General features: G+C 42.5%; 1 protein-coding gene and 1 pseudogene across 1 annotated transcript in view; one reads left to right on the forward strand and one right to left on the reverse strand.

Annotated features, from left to right (window-relative positions):
• The window catches only part of LOC140588997 (uncharacterized), a 134389-nt gene that overhangs the window by 27365 nt on the left and 90345 nt on the right, over positions 1-16679 (forward strand). Inside the window, exons 10-12 of the mRNA XM_072711662.1 lie at positions 191-364; positions 504-677; positions 817-990. Of these exons, the coding sequence (XP_072567763.1) occupies positions 191-364; positions 504-677; positions 817-990 (522 nt within the window). The remainder of the gene's footprint in view (positions 1-190; positions 365-503; positions 678-816; positions 991-16679) is intronic.
• LOC140588958 (E3 ubiquitin/ISG15 ligase TRIM25-like) lies at positions 10390-15493 on the reverse strand (annotated as a pseudogene).

Consider the following 16679-nt stretch of genomic DNA (forward strand, 5'->3'; position numbering starts at 1 on the left):
CGTCTCGGCTGGGGAGTCTCAAGTAAAAACTATTTGTGTTTCTGACTAGGACAAGGAAACAACAAAATAACTGATATTTCAGCTATATGCTGCATGTCTTATTGTACTTAAAAATGTTTATTTTGATATTTTATTTGATATACCTGTGTGTGGTGTATGTATTTATATCTTAACACGTTTCCTTTTCCAGGCTGGACAGCTGTAGACTCACAGAGACATGCTGTGAAGTGTTGGCTTCAGCTCTCAGATCAAACTCCTCTCAGCTGAAAGAGCTGAACCTGAGTTACAATGACCTGCAGGATTCAGGGGTGAAGCTGCTCTCTGCTGGACTGGGGGATTCACACTGTACACTGGAGATACTGAGGTCAGTATTACTGGGTATTCCACACTGTAATGTGTAATTACTGAAATCTTTATTGAAGTCGTCACATTTAGTTAAAAGTAATACTCATAGTGATGAGGTGTTTTTATTTATTGGAGAGATATTGTCTGTCTCTCTGCAGGCTGCCATTCTGTAGAGTCACAGAAGAAGGCTGTTCTTCCCTGGCTTCAGCTCTGAAGTCAAACCCCTCACACCTGAGAGAGCTGGACCTGAGTGACAATGACCTGCAGGATTCAGGGGTGAAGCTGCTCTCTGCTGGACTGGGGGATTCACACTGTACACTGGAGATACTGAGGTCAATATTACTGGGTATTCCACACTGTAATGTGTAATTAGTGAAACCTTTATTGAAGTCCTCACATTTAGTTAAAAGTAATACTCATAGTGGTGAGGTGTTTTTATTTATTGGAGAGATATTGTCTGTCTCTCTGCAGGCTGCCATTCTGTAGAGTCACAGAAGAAGGCTGTTCTTCCCTGGCTTCAGCTCTGAGGTCAAACCCCTCACACCTGAGAGAGCTGGACCTGAGCTACAATCACCCAGGAGACTCAGGAGTGAAGCTGCTCTCTGCTCTACTGGAGGATCCCAGCTGTAAACTGGAGAAACTGAAGTGAGTACAGAATGTGTGTCTGCTCCTCCTATAGACTAGTGTATGTGGAGAAAGTTCAACAATTAAATAAATGGATACAGCAGTACTATGTCATTCTGCTTCTGCTATAGTGTGGACCACAGTGGAGAGTGCAGGACCAGACCAGAGATCCAGAAATGTAAGTTTGTTTGCATGTTTTTATGCTTAATACCATTTTTACTACTTTATGATAGCATTCACATAATAATTGTGATGTGTGTTTTTTTTTTCTTCTTTTCTTTTTTGGGTTTAAAAATGACTATTTTCTTAAATAACAATGGGAGTCTGGGAACTTCTGTAGTAGTACTGTTTTGAGATTTGTTAGGATTGTCCTAAGACAGCACCCGTAATCTCCCCAAACTGGCTGTGACACTGAACGTCTCCTCAGTTGCGCTAGTGATGGGAATTTCGGCTCTTTTTAGTGAGTCAGATCATTTGGCTCAGCTCACCAAGAAGAGCCGGCTCTTCCGGCTCCCAAACGGCTCTTCATTTTATTACTTCTGCCTCAGCCAGATTCAGCGCTGTTATGACGCATGATTGATATGTTTACTAAACCTTATGATTTTCTCAATACCATCATGTTTGGTATAAAAAGATGAAATGTAAAAACCTCAAACACTACTACACGTGTATTGAACATCATAGAAGTGGAAAATCTGTTTTGTCTTTGATGCCATTAACAGTCAAATAACATAAATAACAAATAACAATAAAGAAATAATAAACAAATAACGTGCAAAACACCAGCATCCAACAGTTTTAGTATCTATCCACTTTAACAACTATCTATCACCTTTCTAACAGTGTAACATTGTAACATTTCCTTTGGGGTAGAAAGGCTAAGTGCCTCAGCTTAGACGGGCTGATCCGGCTTCTGGCAGTAGCAGCACGCTAGCCTGTCTTTTTCCTTCCATCTGAACTGTTGGATGCGCAGTTCCTAAGTGTCTGTGAAGGTTGTTTGTGGATCCTGCTGGAAATGACAGCTTCATCTTCAAACCGTGCATTGTGCCTTTGAGTTATCATAGCTATTAAAATGCATCCAAATGCCGCTTCGTTTCCAACTATCACTCATCTTGCCTATTATTCGCCACCACACTCTCTCTTTGTCTCCTCCGTTCCCTCCCTCGTGCTCTGTACCCGTACACCGTCAACACGCGCACTTGTCTGACCCATCACGTGATTGGTCGCGCGGCTCACACGCCATTAACACAAACTTCTGTCACAGTCAGAGCAGCATGGAGCGCTGAGCCGCGGAGATGTTTTGTTTTATAAAAATGTCTCTCGGTTAGGATCCGAATCTTTTGAACGGCTCGTTCGCGACCGACACATCACTAGTCGGCGCTGAACGCTGCTGGAGGGGGGTATGTGTCCGAAGTGGTTTGAAGGAAGTTCTTATTTTGAAGTAAAGACAAATTAACTTCTAGTGGTACTCTTTGTGGTACAATTTCAGGTTTAACACGTTTGATTAATGCTGTTTGTAATTTTATTTACCTGTAATTAAGGCTATTAACTTAGCACGCGCAACATTTCGCCCCGACTTCCCGCCGGCGTCACATACTTGAATTCCTGCTTTGTTTTTATATTTTGCGTATCGTACAGAATAATAGAGCGCAGGCTAAAGTGCAGTTCGGTCCCCAGCGAGTCTCTCAGCGCGTCGTGTCTCACAGCGCAGGGGGCAGCCGGAGCGCCGCAGACTCGGGCGGCTACATGAGTATATTGGGAATAAAATGTGTGTATTGGAGCGAGTTTTGTGTTAGTGAGTGTGTGAGGTGTGACAGTGATAATGATGGAGATGCTGGGCTTCGTGATGGGATTAATCGCTCTTCCTCTTGCCTACAGACTCCTGCCAGCTGACGCTGGACCCCAACACAGCATACAGATACCTGTCTCTATCAGAGGGGAACAGGAAGGTGACATGTGGGGCAGAGCAGCCATATCCTGATCATCCAGAGAGATTTGACTGGTGGCCCCAAGTTCTGTGCAGAGAGAATCTGACTGGTCGCTGTTACTGGGAGGCTGAGTGGAGTGGAGATGGAGCCCGGATAGGAGTGACTTATAAAGGAATCAGTAGGAAAGGACGCAGTGCTGACTTTCGGCCTGGACACAATGACAAGTCATGGATGCTGTGCTGCTCTCCTGACAGTTACTCTGTCTATCACAATAATAAACAGACTGACATTCCCATAAAGCCCTCAGGCTCCCGCAGAGTAGGAGTGTATCTGGACTGGGCGGCTGGTACTCTGTCCTTCTACAGAGTCTCCTCTGATGGACTGACCCTCCTGTACAGCTTCACCTCCTCATTCACTGAACCCCTCTGTCCAGGGTTTAGGGTTTATAATAAAAACTCCTCAGTGTCCCTGTGCATGCTGGGATAGCTCACTGTGTGCTGGAGGAATCATTTTTACCTTATCAGAGTGTCACATGTCTCTGCTTCTCCATGAGAAAAAGGTAAAATCTCTGCTTTTTAACCAGTTTAACCCTTTTTACTCTGTCTGAAGTGTGACGTATGTTAGATAAAATAAGTGATTGGGTTCAGCAAACTGAACAAACAGGCAAAATGACTGTTTTTCTGTCTGATTAAAATGTAATGAAATGTAATCATGTTGAGTGGGGGGGCTTTTCCACTCCCCTATATATTTACATTTTATATATTTCTGTCTGTATATTGTATTTGCTACCTGTTCACTGACAATAAAGGCTTCATATTGTATCCTATTAATGTCCTGGTCCAGCTCCACTCAAAGCGTGAGGTAACTGGGTAACATAAATCATATAATACAATTAAATAAATACACTTTACTGTAATTGAACATAACTAACAGCATTAGATTAAATCAGCATATATAATAACCATGTAAAAGGAGACGGGAGACATAACAGCGAAAGCAAAAACAAAGTTAAAAACAAAAGTCATAAATCACATCAGTATCATGCATTAGATTAAATTATCAAAATACAACAAGCAACAATAAAAAATTCCTAACTAAACCTGTGAACTGCTACACCTGACAACCGACAAGCTAATTAGCAAACCGCGTCTCTCTCTCACCACATTAAAACTCAGGAAAAGACTCATTAAAAGCTGAACTAAGTCCTTACTATGTAAGTAAATAATTACACAAGTAATTAAAAACAAAGCGTAACACATTTTAATTTCTCATGAAATATACGGTTTAACTTCAGACGGCTGAACCTCACGTCCGCCCCCTACTGCTGTCTTGAGGTAACTGCGGGTTTCTCGTCGGTCGCAGCACGCGAGAAGCTGCGGTCCCTCAGTTAATAATTTAGGAATAAGATTATCAGATGCAATGTATCCCACAAAACACTCACAGTGGCATTGCAGCAATACAGGTATACCCCTGAACGCAATGGAAAGGTGGATTCTTACTCTGACGTCCCTCTTCTTCCTCTGGTGATGAGCTATTGGCCTCTTGCAAAATGATATCAGTTACATCACTGCTACAATAAGCATCTAAAAAAAAAATTACTTTGTTTCCAAACTTTTCACTGACCCTGCAAAGATATTTCTTGTCATCCTCAAAGAAATGCATATGTACATATGTAAATAAATAAGTAAACATTTAAATGCCTTTCAATAATTTATTTCAAAATATTTGATAATATAGGCTTGATTAATTTTGATATTAATATTGAATTGTGAATATGTTTAATCTGGTCTTTAAGTTTAGGGAGGGGCTGTGTCTAGTCTGAGAGTGGGGGCAGATTTCACTTTGGGGGGGTAAATGTCAGAAGGGGTGAATGTGGTCAGACAATTTTTAGGCCACTTTATTTCACTTTGCGTGACAGTTTTTGGAATGTGAATCTCATTTGGTGGAAGTGTGTTCAAAATGGCCACAGTCTTGTTTGGATAAGAGTCCAATCCGCATGGAGCACTTTGAGCAGAGCGAGGACGCCGCCATTTAGGAGATATCAAAGAACAAACTCCCCTGGCTCAGAAAAAGGAGGGAAAACAGGGGAAGCTGATGATTCTCCCTGAGCATCGCAAGGTGGAGAAACGAGGATGCAGGAGAGGATTGCCATCCTGGGCAGCAGGTTACAGGGGGCGGGGACGACCCCCAGCTCCTCAGGCAGCGGCAGGCTGGGGGGCCCCGCGTGTGAAAATGACCCTTGTTCTTCTCCCCCTGTAATGTTTGTATTCTTCCATTTTCATGTCTGTCGTATGATAGAAATATCATCAACACTCACACTCACTCACTGTAAATTCTCTGGTGTAGGAAAAATTAGCTCAAGTAAATTTTAATGTCCACCAATGTGTAGGGAAATTAATTACATTTTAATAAATTGTTATTTAATGATGATTATCAACTAATTGTTATGCTAATTGTTGTCCTTCAAACTCAATTGCGGAATCCCTGTGAGTCAAAAAGGTCAGATGACAAAGATCAGATAAGGGCCAACAGAGGAATGTAAAAAGGGGGGGTTGTTAAGCAAAGACTGAAAAAACCTCTGATAGTTAGGAGACCCACTGAGATACCTGGTGTCGCAATACAGGGCGGAAGCAAGCGAAGGGACTCCAGGAATAGGGGAACACCGGGTTTAATTCCACACAAGGCAGGTGAAAACACATTGACAATACAATGACCGGACTGGGGAAACAAACGGAAACGCGGACTAAATACAATGGACAAATTGACAACGATCAGGAACAGCTGGTAAACACGGGGAATCCACATGGGGTTAACGAGGGGGCGTGGCACACGAGAAGAGCGGACGATCGGGGCATGACATTAAATTTGCACCTTGGGGAACAAAACTGAACCAAGACTGTACCTCTTTTTTGACAGTATGGGACTATATATGCCTATAGTGAACGAACCACCGACAGCCTTGGTCACTCCCTTGGGTCTCATTCTCGTTCTGAATGAACTGGTGGATGAGTGGATGAACATGAGCATCTGTCATTCACCTACTGACTCAGCAACTCCGTCCACTCCTTCAGCATGTAGTGAATGGCAAATTTTCTCCAGTTTAAGACAAGATAAGACATCTTATTCCTAAGATGGTGCCAGTGTGTGTGGCCGGCCGTCTTCCATGATTAGCTCATGTTGGTGTTTTTTTGTTTTATGTTGCTTTTTGCTGGAAATGTTTGCTCCTTACTGGTATATGATCGCCAAGCTCTATTTGATATTCGTTCTGCTACAAAATGCCGGATTATAAACATTAACAGCAGACACGGTGACCTTCCTCTGTTTTGCTAGGAGTACCCAATCATCTACGCCGCATTCAGGCTTCAATCAAGTGCCTTCTCCGATCTTTTAGCTCGTCGAGATCTACTGGTTAAGGAGGAGGAGTAGCTATAGTTATTAAAGAGAACTTTTATTTGTAAACAGTTATCAGCAGTTTTACAATTTTGAGGTGATTATGTGTGAACTGGGCCGCCTAAATCTAGTATTTATTGCTGTTATTTACCGGCCACCAAAATATATATAAGAAGGACTTTATTAGTGACTTTTCTAACTTTCTGACTTATTTTATGCCAAAATTTGACCGGGTTTTGATTGTGGGTGATTTTAACATACATATTTGCTGCTCGCCTAAGCCGCTAGTTAAAGACTTCCTGAATCTTACTGAATCTTCTGACCTGTAATAGGTCTGTAATAGGTCCTACTCAAGAACATGGCCATACTTTAGACCTTGTACCATCATATCCTGTCTGTTTTTAATATGGCAGTTTGTGAGGCTGATTTCTCTGATCATTCCCCCATTCTGATGGAAAGTTATCTTCCGTGTGATGCCCCTAACTTGTGTGGGCTCCCAATGTTTCCGACAGATGAAGCCTTCTACTGCTACAAAATTTGTAACTGCGTTTAATGATGCTGTTGGACCGTGTTTAGAGAATATTCACTGTACCGATACGGAGGAGCTAACTTCACTTTTGTACTGCACTTGCCAGGATATTTTAGATTGTCATTGTCTCTCTTAAAGTTTGTCCTTCTAAGCCAAAATCGATGCCATGGCTGAATGATATTACTCAAGCTGCCATAGAAGGACAGCGTTCCTGTCCCGTGATCCAGGTTCACTCCTATCTCAGAAGAGCAGGGGCAAATATAATAGTGTCATCATTATTGTGCCAGAGTGTGTAACTAGAGGGATCACAGTACAAACACCAGGACTTGTTACTGCTTCCAAGCCCACTGTCATTACTCCATCCTATCCTGCTGATCCCTTTATATGTGACGGCTAAACCAATCAAATGCCTGCTCCACTCAACCTCCCAGTAGCAGCACCCAGTCAGACCCTCTGTACACAGCACTTGGCGGAGTGAGTCAAAACTCTCCCAGTGATCAGGATATGACTCTGTCTCTCTCTTCCATGTCACCACTCTGTTCCCCTTAGACAGTTGGAGGTGTCTGTTTGCTGTGTTGGGGTCCAGAACGAGCCGACAGGAGTCTGATGGAGGAGAACAGATGGTTTGGTTTTAAGTAGGGGTGCACCGATTGCAGTTTTCTGGCCGATCAACGATCACCGATCCTTAGGCAACCTTACCTGCCGATCTCGATTTTTTTTTTGCCGATCTTGTTTCTTTCATAACTAAAAGACAATTACTTCAATGTTTCCATTTTTATTGAGTAAATTGATATGAATACTCACAAAACATGAGGTAGTGTCCTCAAATATAAATGAACATATAAATGAGCATTGCTGTTTGAACTACAAAATCATATTTTTTCTTCCAGACTTTAATTTCTCTAATTTTGTAAAAAAAATATATATATATAGCTGTTATGACACACTTGTCCAAAAAATAGGGAGGGAGGCAGCCTGCACTGCACCTCTCTCGGGAATGGGAGAAAAGGCTTTAAAAGCATATAACTAAGATCGGTGGATCTCATGGGAATATGCTCGATTTCTGATCCCCTCAAATTAACGTGATCGAGGCCGATCGATCGGTGCGCCGATCGATCGGTGCACCCCTAGTTTTAAGTCTATTTCATACTGTGCACAGACTTCTACACACATATTACGTTTGTCTCTGTGCGCAGACTGTTGTAACTGGTCCATGAGTACAGCAATGATATTCCAGCAGACCAGCAGGCTAACAATTCGCTGCAATGTGCAGTCAACACATACCGATGCACTAAAGTCATTGTCACTGTCCGCAGACTGTAACAGTACGAATTGGGCTTTATTCACTCCTTATATTAAGTCAAAGTGAACTTTATTGTCATCTCAGCTATATACATGTATACAGTGAGACGAGACGACACGGCTCCAGTTCTTACAAAGTACAAATAGGCACAGAGAATAAATATATAAACTATAAATATGAATATAAACTCTAAGCTAGCGTGGAAATTGTGCAATTAGTTAAGGAGGTATTCAGAATATGTGCAAGTATTGCAACAGCAGAGAAACATATTTCAATACTGGGAATGTAATTTTGTGTGCAAATGATTAGTAGCAGTTCAACATGATACAAGGACAGTATTTTTTTTTTTAAATGCAGTTTTACACAGTTGTTTTTGTGCATGTAGCAGCATGTGCATTTTAAACAGTGATGTGTAAAGTGCAGATGTGTAAAGTCACAGTAAAGTCACGGTTCACAGTTCAGGTGTGAGTGTGGGTGGGGGTGGGAGGGCAGGCAGCACGATGAGGAGTCTGACGGCTTGTGGAGAAGCTCTCACAGTCTGGTCGATCGGGCTTTGATGCTGCGGTAGCGTCTGCCAGATGGGAGTAGTGCAGAGAGTCCGTGTGGGGGGGGAGGAGTCCAGCACGATGCGGGAGGCCTTTCTGATGCAGCGCTTGTGGAAGATCTCCTGCAGTGAGGGGAGAGATGCCCCGATGATGTTACCAGCGGCTTTAACGATCCGCTGCAGGCTCTTCTGGTCAGCAGCACTGGCACTGCCGAACCAGACGGAGATGCAGCTGGTCAGGACGCTCTCTATGCTGCTTCTGTAGAACACGGAGAGGATGGGAGGAGGGAGGTTGGCCCGCTTCAATCGTCTCAGGAAGTGGAGACACTGGTCACATTTAGTAGGAGATTTTCACGGCATGAAAACCATCTCAGGAAATATCACAGTTTCACGGTATATGGGATTTTGGAATTATTATTATTATTGTTATTATTATTATTATTATTATTATTATTATTATTATTACTATTAGTAGTAGTAGTAGTAGTATTTGTGGTAGTATTTTCACTTACAATGACCCTTAAAGTAATCAAAACAGAAGGATTTTTTGGTTGAAGAAAATGCTTTATTATAGCTAAAACTTAAAACAATTTTTAAGTGTGTCTAAAAGGTGTCCCTTTTGAGAATAAAATACATCAAATAATTACAAAAGCAGTACATCTCCCATTTGAACAAAAGAAAGCTGGAGGAAAAAAAGAAACAGGGATCTTTAAAAAGGTAATCTCTCTTTAGATAATAATAATAAAAAAAGTCAATGAAAGTTGTTATTCAGCTTAATATACTGTTATAATCCATAAAACATGAAACTGTTGAGCTAAATATACATTATCTAATAGAACATGTCCGTTATACTGCCCAGCTAAATGTGAACTTTTTATATGATAACTAATAAAAACACACCTGTTAAAACATTCATACACATATTTTATTGATATAAACGCTTGCTGAACCTTTTTTTATTCTTTCACGGAGGAAGTCATCAGTCCTATAAGGAACAATGCTGAGTTATAATAATTTGCCTACAGTATGTGTGAAGGTACCATTGATCTTAAGGTGTATATTGGGATTTCAGAAAGACATATGCTGCCATCAAGGCATATTCCTTTCCCAGGAAGTCCATGGTTATTTCAGCAAGACGATGCCAGACCTCACTATGCACATGTATGACAGTGTGGCTTCATGGACACAGAGTACGTGGGCTTGACTGAGCTCTGCACTGATTCCCTGGAATCCCTGCCTACTTCTGTCCTTAAAATTCCAGCAGGCATTGATTTACTGTAGGATTCATTGGCATAAAATGAAGGTCCATTCTGTATTTCACAGAGTCTGCAGCAAACGGGTCACAGCCAGTAGTCATGTTCTCTAGAACAGTGTATCTGCATGTGACACATTCCAAGACCGACTGCGGATGGCCGAAACTATGATAGCGAACCACCCACAGACCCCATATATAGCTTGATTTTTGTGTAGATACATATGGTAAAGTGCAATTGATAATATACACATAGCAGGACATTACCAACATTAAAAACAGCAATAATAAATCACATTGTACATTATTATACTGTACTGTACTGTACTCTCCAATGAAAGGGATTCTGGCATTTTGCCGAATTTTCAAGAAACAACAGAACAATGAAAAAATATTGTCTATCAAGGGGTGATGAAGTGATGAAAATCATCCTTCTATACATTTTTATAACACAGACACTGTGAAAATGCGGCAATGAATGCGATGAGCAGTAACGCTGGATGCAGGCTGGATGAGGGTTCTGTGGGGAAGCTTGGGTATGGGAACAAAGGGAGTCATATACTGGGTACAACTGGGCCGGCAGAATTCACCATGTTACAGCCGGTACTCACTCGGTGCGCCGTTTGGAAATTAGGAATTGTTTATTTCTGGAATGTTCCTTTTTTTCCCGGACTATGGTTCCTGAAACTGCAGGTAGGGCAGTCCCACTGTATGAGTTATTTAGTTAATTTATTTTGGAATAGATTTAACAATCTGTTTATCTAAGCAGCACAATTTGGCCATACTGTCACAAAGCCAAAACCCAGGATAGAGGGGCTCAGTGAATGTGGTCTGGACTGTGTGTAGGAGGGTCACTGTGTCAGAGACGCTGTAGAAGGACAGAGTTCCTGCCCTGTGATCCAGGTACACTCCTATCCTGGAGGAGGGGGGGCAAATATATCAGTTACCTCATTATTGTGCCGGAACGAGTAACTGGAGGGACAGCAGTACAAACACCAGGACTTGTCATTGCTTCCAAGCCTGCTGTCATCACACATTCCTATCCTGCTGATGCCTTTATATGTGACGGCTATAGCGACCAAATCCCCTCTCCACTCGACCTCCCAGTAGTGGCGCCCAGTCAGACCCTCTGTACACAGCACTTGGCGACGTAGGTCAAATCTCTTCTGGTGATCAGGATATGACTGTGTCTCTCTCCTCTGCCATGTCACCACTCTGTTCCGCTCGGACAGGTAGAGGTATTTGTTTGCTGTGTTGGGGTTCAGAGTGGCTTGAGAAGAATCTGATGGAGAACATCAGAAGATGATGTTTTGGTCTAAAGCCTAGTTCATACTTCACTTATCCATGTGCTGTTACTGTCCATGTATGGTCATGCACATGGACTTCTGCATACATATTAATTTGTTTGTGTATGCAGGCAGTCACGATCACTGTATGTGTACAGCAATATAACAATGACATTCCACCAGACCAGCAGACTATCAATTCCTTCCACATGCACAGTCAATGCATACCAACATGGAAAAGTCTGCTTGTGGAAATTTACGTCACTTGCACTGTGTACAGACTGTAATGACATGCAGAAAAGTGAAGTATGAATTGGCCTTTATTCACTCCCTACATTAAACAAGAGTGCGAACCTTTTTGGAATGGTTTAAGGCTTTGAAATATGTCATTGAAATACGTATTATTTTTATTTATTATATTAATACATTTCATCTTATGTAGCAGCATTTGATATATTTTTGGAAAATATATTTTACAGTGATTTGTTTATAACATCACTGAAAAAGCCTTTATTATATGAGTGCCTGTAGTCTTTTATATAGTTAAATTCTCAGTATGGATGCCTTAAAGAACAACATGACTAGTAAAAGAATATTAAACATCAGCATTGCAAAAAATTCAAAGGCTCCTGACATAAATGTAAATGTGAAAGGCCAGGAGGCAGCGGGAGAGAGAAAGAGAAGCTCCACTAGCAGAAGAAAATGAAACACAATAAAACACACTCCACCTCATACAGGGAGAGAGAAGCGTGTGTGTGAACAGACTCACATTGTAAGAATTCTGCTCTGGTCCTGGGCACTAATACCGGTAGGATGGTGTCTTTGGTAACTAGAAGGAGACAGAGAGAAACAGGGATGTGAGTAAAAGGAATTTACTTGTGGGAGATGGACTTCACTCACTGTGGAGACAACAGCAGTAGATTATTATCATTATGAGGGACAATAACAGGCATTTTAACAAACTGCAAATTATTATAAGTTATACACATAATACAGGTTTTTGCATTGTATAATTTAGAAGAAACATGATTCATGTGATCTGGGTTTTGCAGCCTATAGAATGTGGAGCTCTTTCATCAGTTTTCACAAAGATTTAAACTTATTGAAAACTGAATCTGACTTGGTCACACAAACGTGAGGCTGACTGTACTGTACACTCTCTCTGCATGGTCTATATTAACATGAACAAACTGGAAAATGTATTTATTTATAAACCTGCATGAGGGATCTCTGTTGATTTCTTTTTGCAAACCTTCTCCAGTTGATCCTTCAGTTGAGAAACCACCTTCATCACGTTCCAAAAATAGCACTGTGGACTAACAGACACTCTGGGTCCAAATCCAGCTTCAGGAGTAACAGGCACCTCTAAATAAATGTCCTGGCACCTCTACAGACACAAAGTCAGATAAAACAGCTTCATCAGAACAAATCAATCAACCAATCAGTCAGTGTAACTTTATTTATATATAACTTTTCCTAGAAATGCAACACAATGCAAAGTGCTTTACATGATTAAATCTATATCAACAAACCCCTACTGCCATCCTCACCAAACTATGTAAAATAAAGGGACAAAAGACATCAAAGACAATCAAAAATAAATATGTAAATGTGTATTACCAAAGCTGTATTTTACCAAAGTAAAAGGAACAAATGACAAATAAGTTGAATACAAATGAAAACATTCATCCATTTGAATACTCGGGTTTACATTTACATTGCATTTTTCATATAATTATTCAGCAGCTGCTTCTGTCCAAAGTAATGCACAAGTGAGAAAAGCTTTGGCACAGGGTCACACAGTGTCACTGCAGTTGGGGTTAAGTGTCTTGCACAGGGATCCAGCAGTGATTTAATGACTCTGCCAGCCATGGGACCTGAAGCCATGACCTTCTGGACACAGGCAGGGATTCCTAACCTGCAGAGACCTCAACACCCCCCCCCCCCCCCCCACCACCACCACCACTACTATATGGGCTTATATCGTCAAGATAGCAGTAACTTATGCTACCTCTGCGTGTGAAGGCTGTTCTGGCTCAGAGTGTCTCCTCTTCAGTTCATCAATCTCCTGCTCCAGTCTCTCCATGTGTCCTTCAGTCTGACTCACTGCAGCCTTCTCCTGATCTCTGATCAGCTCTGTCACCTCTGACCGTGTTCTCTCAATGGAGCGGATCATCTCAGTGAAGATCCTCTCGCTGTCCTCCACTGTTGACTGTGCTGATCTCTGTTGGTGACACAGGGAGCAGAGGACAGTAAATTACAATTGGCCCCTTTTGAGGCTCCAGAGAGCCTCATTGTACAATAGTGATGTGAGCTGACAGGAGGTATAAAAACAGCACAGGGCTGGGGTTTGGAGCGTCATGATGCTGGATGCCTCAGGGACTGAAACCCAGCCAGCACTGATTGGAAATGATCCCTCATTAAGCTCATACACTGTCAGCTGCAGGGATTTGGCAGAGACTGGTGGCTGTATGGGGCAGGTTGGTTGTCACCATTGGGTCTGAGTTTAATAGGTGACTTTTTGGGGTTGATATCTGTTACACTGGTGTATGAGACTTTGCTATTTGTTAGAAAGAATATTATTTGCGAAAGACCTTTCATTTAGATTAACCCCCCTGTTCAGTGCCTTTGTCCCTCCCCTGTGGGAAATCCCTGACTCATTATAACTCACAGTGAATTTAATTTACCATAAACCACTCAAGTCACCCATCTGTGGAAGAACCTCAATTCACCCCTGAAATGCTTCTTACAAGCCAGCTGTTATCTTCTCCTCAGGTTCATACTCACTGTGATTGAGTCCACAGCCTCTCTCAGCTCCTGCAGCTCCTTCTCTTTCACTTCAATTCTCTGCTGAAATTCCATCTGGGTTTCACCCATATCTTTCTACATGTAGCAAAAAGATGATGAAATGAGTTTGTTTTATTGAAGGTGATCATATTCTTTAATCATCCACTGCAGGATGGAGCCCAGCCTTGTGCCCTATGCTGCCTGGGAAAGGCTCCAGGTCCCCATGACCCTGACCGGGATAAATGGTTAGGAGATTCTCCTCTGCCCTCTCTCATTAACAAGGTGTCTTCTCTCACAGACCTGCCACAGTCTGGCTGTTTTATGTTTACTGCACCATCCTCAGTAAACTCTACACACTGCAGTGTGTGAAAATCCCAGGATGGTGGCGATTTCTGAGATGCTGGAAGCACCATGTTTGACGCTAACAATCGCATCATATTTAAAACCTCTTAGCTCACACATCTCAGCCATTCAGATGCTCAGCCAGATAATAAGTGATCCTCTTCACCCTGTTTGCTTGCTGCATGCATTCAACTGTAGCCACAGGATTCACTGTTTGATGGAGTTTTCGGTAGAAAATTTGAACTTTTTATACTTTATAGTAACATCATGACCCAGGTTTGCACCATTTAGAACGCAGACTCTGATATAAGTTAAGGTGCTAAAATTTCTCTTTAATCAGTTATAGGATATATTCAGTAACACATTTCTTTACCAAAACAGACTTGATCTCTGCATCTTTAAAGCAGAAATGCTTACGAGTTAAAACAAAAAAGTTATAACTTAATAAAATTCATAATTTATATTAGAGAGTTTCTGGCCTGATCAGTATCGCCGCCCTTTCTGCAGCAGCTGCGATTGTATCATGGTCTCTGTGTTCAAACGTCTTACAGGAATAACAGATGCACTGCTGGTCGGTACGGCAGTAGCTCTCCAGGGGTTTGTCATGGAGGGAACAGACCTTGTCGGGCAGATGTCCAGTAGGATCAGCCAGCTTGTGCTTCTGAAAAGCTGGAGACTCATAGTGAGGCTGGAGGTGAGTTTCACAGTAAGAGGCCAGACACACCAGGCAGAACTTGACTGCTCTGCATTTTCTCCCAGTACAGAAATCACACTCCACATCTCCAGGTCCAGCATAATGGTCAGCAGGAGTAGCTGCTTGTAGTCCAGTCTGCTTCAGTTTCTCCACCACTTCAGCCAGGATGGTGTTTCTGCCCAGAACAGGTCTGGGTGTGAAGGTCTCTCTGCACTGGGGGCAGCTGTAAACTTCAAGATAATCCTCCTGATCCCAGTAGCTCTTAATGCATCTCATACAGTAACTGTGACTACAGGGAATAGTCACCGGATCCTTCAGTAGATCCAGACAGATCGAACAGCTTAACTGGTTCTGATTCCCTGTGATACTGGCTTCTGCCATTTTACCACGAACACTGATAGGATTCAGTTTAGTTTTCTCTCAGTTTTCTGTGTGTGAGAGTGGGAGGAGCTTCCTGCTTCTCAGGCTGCAGTAGGTGTGGCTTTAGAATGAGGCCAGACTGAGAAGAGCAGTTAGATCAAACTCCACCTTCATGTCTTAGGAAGGAGAATCAGGTGACCAGGTTCAGAATGACTATTCATTTTCCAGCAGAAAGCTTCCCAGGATGTAACTATGTAAATTTATTTTAGATACTACTAAGTTAAAATATCAACTACACACCTAAAGTAGCAAGACCAGCTTCAGTTAAGCCCAGAAAAAGAATGATAAAATACTGGATAAAATATCCAACAAATTTCAATAATCCCCTTATGAAGTATACAGTTATGGGACAGCACAGTATAGGAAGCACAGGGCACAGGGCAGGGACACCCTGGATGGGATGCCAGTCCATCACTGGGCACAGGGCAGGGACACCCTGGACGGGATGCCAGTCCATCACTGGGCACAGGGCAGGGACACCCTGGACGGGATGCCAGTCCATCACTGGGCACAGGGCAGGGACACCCTGGACGGGATGCCAGTCCATCACTGGGCACAGGGCAGGGACACCCTGGACGGGATGCCAGTCCATCACTGGGCAAACACTCACTCACATGCTGAGGACAATTTAGATACTAATTCACCAAACCAATCTTGGACTGTGGGAGGAAACCTGAGGAAACTCACAGGAACACGGGGAGAACATGGAAGCTGTACATGCAGAACCAGGAGTGGGAACCAGACCCACAACCCTCTAGGTGTGGCTACAGCGCCACCTACCAAGTCACAGTGCTGTCTGACAGTGCACATGGTTTCAGGAAGGCACCACCTGTGTGCACCTGCAAGCAGTACACTCTCCCGTCACCTGGAGGCGCTGTTTCTCATTTACTTGTTGCCACCAATAATAAGTCGAGACAGGAGGTGCAGTTTGTATGGAATCTGTCCTACAGTGTTGAAGCTTTTGGGTCACGGTGCGCATTTGGACATTAAATCATCTGGACATTAAATCTTCAGTAACATGCAAAGAACTAATACAGCATGTCCTGGAGGAGCTGTACTGTGTGCTGCTGCCCTCCATATGAGTGCTGGACTTCACTGCACTGTAGGTATTCCAGTGAATGCTGCGTATTTCACTGTGTTTCTGTACCTGTACATATTTCACTTATTTGGGCCGGGATTTGATCGCATTGTGTCGTGGTATTTTACATATAAATTGTCCTTTCCATGTAAGCCTA

This window comes from Paramormyrops kingsleyae, chromosome 4 (assembly GCF_048594095.1).
Source record: "Paramormyrops kingsleyae isolate MSU_618 chromosome 4, PKINGS_0.4, whole genome shotgun sequence".
Classification (NCBI taxonomy): Eukaryota; Metazoa; Chordata; class Actinopteri; order Osteoglossiformes; family Mormyridae; genus Paramormyrops; species Paramormyrops kingsleyae.